Below are 5,952 nucleotides of genomic sequence, written 5' to 3'. Positions count from 1 at the left end.
GTGCCCCGGCGAAGGTAAGAAGCCATATTCACAGGACCTATTATTGCTCAGCGGGCTCACCGTGTCCAAAAACACCGACGGCTTTGACACCTACCGTAGTTCAAGCATCGTCGTGCAAGACTCAGTTGTGGTAAACAGATGGTACGTTCCCATGCGCAATATATTTCTGACGCGCGTTAATGAGGACGCAAAAATTGCGTATCCTTAAGCCCAATACAACCTCCATGGTTGTCCAGAATCTCTCCTGCACGGGATCACATGGCATATCCGTTGGCAGTCTTGGCCAGTACGAAGGGGAAGTCGACATTGTTGAAGACATCTACGTCTGTAACGTATCAATACTTAATTCCATTGATGGCAGCAGAATCAAAGTATGGCCAGGTAGCCCAGCGGGAAGCGGCTCGTCAAGCGGAGGTGGAGAAGGTCTTGTTGAAAACATTACGTACGAATTTCTATGCGCCACCAATAACGATCGTTACTCCCGCCCAATTATCTGTTTGACATCCGTCAGACTGCGAGAGTCGCACTCATTCTAGGCAACTCCTATAGAACTCATTGCTCTGACCCAGTGCTATGGGGCTAAGAATCAGACTAAGTGCAACGAATATCCAGTGAGTGAAGAGTTCCCATTCTGAGCCACGTTAGATGGCCTGTGACGGGCCAGGACAACAAGTACTAGAAGAAAGTTCGGATTTGTATCGTCGTAATCCTCCCTGCTTATACAAGATGTCGTGTTCAAAGACTTCTCTGGCTTAATGTCTAACAAATATGACATGAAAGCAGCTGGTTAGTTTTTGGACTTACTCCTTTGGACACCGGTAGCGCTACCGTCGACTGCTGTAGCAGCAGTATAGGCAGCGGCATTATCATAAGATGTGCCCTCCCAAGGCTCTGTTCCGTCACCCCAATAGCGGAAGGTGCATGTTGCAGGATCGAATGTTTGGAATAGAGGGCTAAAAACAGGATCCATAAAGCCGCCGACGAAAATATGGACACCCTTGACATTCTTTTTTGCTTCAAGATATGCCTTGACATGTATCATTGGGTCCTTAGGGAAAAGCTCTCCAATTTCAAGCTTTGTGTAATCCAAGCACCAGTCGCTGGCGACGTATCGTGCCACACCCTCTGCTTCGCATGCATCGATTAACGCTTTTTGCCCGTCAACCATGAGCTTATCGTCACCTAGATATGAGCAGATAACGACATCACAGCCCTTGGCAAAGGCGTGGACTTTATCCTCCTCGAATGGACTACCCTGGAAGATTTGGACCTTGGGAGCCGAAGTAATGGATGGGATGACTTTACTAGGATCCCGAGCATATCCTCGAAGGATCACATTGGGGTTCTTGATGAGATGAGTGGCAAGCAAGCGACCAAAATTCCCGGTGATTCCGGCCAAACCCACAGTGACAGCCATATTATTTCTGTTTTGATTCGATCCAATGAGAGATTTCTCTATTTCAGTACTGTTGTAGCACTTGATGTTTAACTCGAATGATATTGAGGTCGAAGGTCGCTGCAGTGGTCATATATATATGTATATGTATATTCTGCATGGAACAAAGCTCTCGACACTGATCAAATATCCCGCCGTCCGTCCTGTGGGGCCGTTGTGGCGGACAATTGGCCGTGGAAAGCGCCTGCCGGGGTCGCCACACGGTGTCCGAATTTGTCCGGACAAAATTTGTCTCGGAGGTAGGTGGAGCATCAGTAAACATGTAGCATCTACTCGTTTCAACAGTCTTTGAAATCAGAGAAACAAACAACAAATTTCAAATCACTTTTGATTCAATTGAATTGCGGCCGTGTCGCCTGATTCATGTACGACACAATACCGCGGTCCGTTCTGCAGCCCCATTGCCACCCACTATAGCCATTCCTCTTGCATCGTATTACAAATTACTCAGACCTCTTCATCTCTTATGGATCCCCAAATCAGCGCCCCATTGCTGAGAAATTCGGTGCCGTCAATGTTACACGAGCTCTCTGGCCGGTTCACAGTGTTTATTGTAATCGCACAATCCGACTCCTAACCAGCTCGCTGATGTTATGAAACTAACCGCAGATTAATTCTTTCTCTTTAAATGAGGTGGTGTATGAACGGCAAATCCTGACTGCCCGACAGCTTGTCATACTTTCGAACCAGATGCGAGGATCACGATTTGTTCTCCACAAGCTACCCCAAAGCATCACAAGACCATGCCTAGCAGACCTCATACCTAAACAATGGACTAAAGCTCCCATAGTTTTCTCGAAGACTGCAAAATAGGATGGAAAAGAGACTTCTCAGCAGAGAAATCGCGCATGAACGTTGACCCATGGAGACTTATAATACAGGGTTCCAAACCCAGGATCTATATACTCAATAACTCTACCATCAATGCTTCAGGATACATATGCTGCAGAGCATTCAGGTGATCAATGTTGTTAGGCCTAGGTTTGGTGTGACTGTCACTACAAATGTATCTTAGTTTCCCGTAGCTCATACCTACTTTAAAAGTTACAGCTCTTCGGCAGAGAGTAGATAATAGATGCTGGCAGAATCATTATATCCTTATAGCTATGGAGTAAGTAGTAATCGTGACTGTCTAGAAGGCATTTCGGGGCTTGTAGAGCTGAAATGATCGCCATAATTATTAAAAGACTTGAGGAAAATATCGCCCCCGGTTTGGATGGATGCGTGGAGATAGTGGGAGCAACCATGGTTTCTTGGGGTTCTCAGGGGTTGTCGGTGAACAGCCACGATGATGGAGTAAGAATGGCTAGCAAATCAGCACGGAAGGCCACCAGACTACTAATTCGTTAGTCTAGTAGTACGCATTAATATACTTAGCGCACGTCGTTGACCTGCACCCCGGAATGTCACAGACGAATTAGGTGCATTGAGGTAGGAACTAGTGTTGCAACACTTAACGCCTCTTAGACATGCGAATGGTGGGCTCACTGTTGCTAAGACTTAAGGATACAATGCAACATGACCACACTCTGATACTGGCACCGATCGAGTCTAGGTTCATATTCTAACATCTCTTTCTTGGAAATTGCTCTTGCTTGCCCAGCATCTCACGAATTTCTTGTTACAATACCCACTAGACTTTGATAAAATACCATGTCTATTCCCAAGACCATTCGTTGGGGCATTCTCTCTACTGGTGCCATTGTACTGACATTTTGACCCATTCCCTTCTACATCAACTAGTTAGGTGCGATATACTTGTTTACGATATTTAGTACCAAAGACCTCTTGCTAAGCCACAGCACTCGGGGAGTTACAAACCTCAAGCACACTGTCGTGGCAGCGGCAGCCTCTTCCGATAGATCGAAAGCAGAATCGTTCCTACGCCAAGTCGGCGCGCCACCTTCTGCTCGCGCTTATGGATCTTACGCGGAGCTTGCTAATGACCCTGATGGCGATATTTAATATATCGCTACACCTCATTCGCATCACTACCAGAACGCCATGATGTGCCTCGAGGCCGGTAAAAACGTCTTATGCGAGAAGTCGTTTACTGTCAACGCCCAGCAAGCACGAAAGCTGGTTGATAAGGCCCACTCCAAGCGGTGTTTCCTCATGGAAGCGACAAGATACTTTCCATTAGCGTCGTATGTACGCGAGCTGATCACAACGAACCAGAATCGGAACAGTTGCAAGAGTTATGACGGACTGTAGCCTAGCCCTCAACCCAGAGGAATCGTTTAGCACCGGGGAGCATAGAATGGTCAACCTAAACCTGGTGGCGCCCTTCTCGACCTGGGTATCTACAGCTTGGCTTGGCCATTTCTAGCTCTGTTTCATTGCCAGTCGCCCCAGAGTCGCAAAGCACCCAAATTCCTTGCGACAATGATAATGGTTTGTCTATTCGTGTGATTCCGGAATCTACATTGATGTATCCCCTTTCGTCCCGGTTGCTCACGCTTTCCTACACCTAGTACGCGCCAAATCAGGCCGCAGACGAAGCAACAACGATCCTCTTATCGTTTCCACGATCTGAATCAGCGGGTGGTGAAGCTCATGCCGTGGCCACATCTTCAATTCGGGTCGAGACTGCATCACGTGTCGATCCCAGTCCTCCCCCTACAGTGCGAATTCAGGTGTCGTTGGGGGAGATCCAATTGTTCCCTTGTGCTCTTAATCCAAACGAATCAAAACTCCTCTTTTGGGATGGCACCGTGGAGGAGAAAGATTGGCCTAAGCCAGGTCCCGGCAAAGGGTCAGGCTGGTACAACGGGTTTGCAGGTAATGCCAACCCAGAGGGTGAGGGGCAGGGTATGTTCTGGGAAGCGGATGAGGCCGACCTTGCCCTTATCGAAGGGAGGAAGGAGGGCAAGTACCTGGGACTTGAGAAGACAGTTCTCATTATGGAGGTCATGGACTAAGCCAGGCGGCAAGGCGGACTAGTCTATCCCCCGAAAATATTGAGACTATCGAGTATCCCACCCAGCTTTGACTAGCATAATCTCCAGGTAATTTCTGTCTGAAAGACGAGAAAAGCTTTGAGGCCTTTCCCATTTCCAATGGCTCTCTGTATGTGGCTTCCATGCATACTCACTTTACGAGCAAATCTTGACTCAAATACGACTAAATGTTGAGGGAATTATAGTAAATCACTCCGATAATAGCCAAGCAAAGCTCTTCATAAATATGCGCCATGTCGACAATTTTCATTAGCCAGTAAGTCTCAGCAGACATCAGCAAGAAGTTGCAAGGGAGTTAGAAACGTGGTACAGTTCAGCAGGGCCACTCTCCTACGCAACAGTCTTGCAAAAGGAGGCCAGGATCAGCAATAGACTTGTAGACGACCTGTAGACAATCCCTATGCTTGAACTAGCAAAGTTGGTAACTCTGTATGTAGTCTTGGCCTATCCGCTTAGTCCCAGTACCAGGGCTCTACGCGCAACACTCCGCTAAACATGCTTCTAAGCTGCGGGCTCTGGACGGAAATGAAACAAGCAGTGACATTCGGGTCGGCGTCCGCTTCGCACCGAAAATGGGTCTCGCCAGACCTGCGCTTGCTAATCTTCCATTTGCTCGTGTACACTGTACATGCAGCGCTAGTCATTTTTACTTAGAATGAGAGCATATTACTCGTATATTTAAGCAATCAACGTTACGTCTGATTGGCACTTTCTGTCATGAATATAGCTTGCTTCATATTCTTGAAGTTCTGCAAAACAAGAAATACAAAAGGTCTAGATCTTGCGACTCTCGTTACCAGAAAAGACGGCAAGTACAATCGATTGTCTGAGCTCTATTTCTTGACAAACTATGTCTCGAGCGCTTCTGATCACCGGCGCCACAGGTAAGCAAGGAGGCGCCGTTGTCAGAGCTCTTGCCGCCAAAGCCGACTTCCAAATCCTTGCTGTTACTCGAGACCTTTCCTCCCAGTCAGCACAGCGCCTGGCCAAGTTCCCGAACATCAAACTAGTCACAGGCAACCTTGACGACTGCGGTGAGATTTTCAAGGCTGCGAAAACTGTCAGCGATGAACCTATCTGGGGCGTTTACAGCGTGCAGGTAAGAACAGCTGGTGTACTGTATTGTTCCCGACTAGCCAATGTTTCAAGATCCCCGCCTTCAACAGTAAAGGTCCCATTATTGAAGAGAAGCAGGGAAAAGCACTGATCGACGCGGCTCTTAGGAATGGCACTAGGCATTTTGTGTATTCCTCAGTCGACAGTGGTGGCCCTCGATCAATTGAAAACCCGACCGACATCCCACATTTTGTCAGCAAACATCGCATTGAACAACACTTGATTAGTAGCTCTAAAGGCACTAATATGGGTTGGACAATTCTACGACCTGCAGCTTTCATGGAGAACTTCGACGGTGGTTTCGTTGGCAAGGTCTTTGCTACCAGTTGGAAGCTTGTTGTTCGAAGACCTCTTCGACTCATTGCGACAGATAATTGGGGTCTTCGGTGCTAAGGCCCTTATGGATCCAGAGACATATAA

At 47.5% G+C, this 5,952-nt stretch overlaps 1 protein-coding gene across 1 annotated transcript; it reads right to left on the bottom strand.

Annotated features, from left to right (window-relative positions):
• Positions 1-254: 254 nt before the first annotated feature.
• On the bottom strand, positions 255-1,417 carry UCRPA7_2464 (putative -like family protein; the record flags this gene model as incomplete). The annotated part of the gene is made up of 2 exons (XM_007915039.1): positions 255-325; positions 805-1,417. The coding sequence occupies 2 exons, from the start codon at positions 1,415-1,417 to the stop codon at positions 255-257; spliced, it is 684 nt and encodes a 227-aa protein (XP_007913230.1).
• Positions 1,418-5,952: the final 4,535 nt, after the last annotated feature.

Source organism: Phaeoacremonium minimum, assembly GCF_000392275.1.
Source record: "Phaeoacremonium minimum UCRPA7 unplaced genomic scaffold PA7_03_scaffold_161, whole genome shotgun sequence".
In the NCBI taxonomy this organism is placed as follows: domain Eukaryota; kingdom Fungi; phylum Ascomycota; class Sordariomycetes; order Togniniales; family Togniniaceae; genus Phaeoacremonium; species Phaeoacremonium minimum.
The sequence above is the reverse complement of the archived record's forward strand: the minus strand, read 5'-3'. Positions and strand labels throughout refer to the sequence as shown.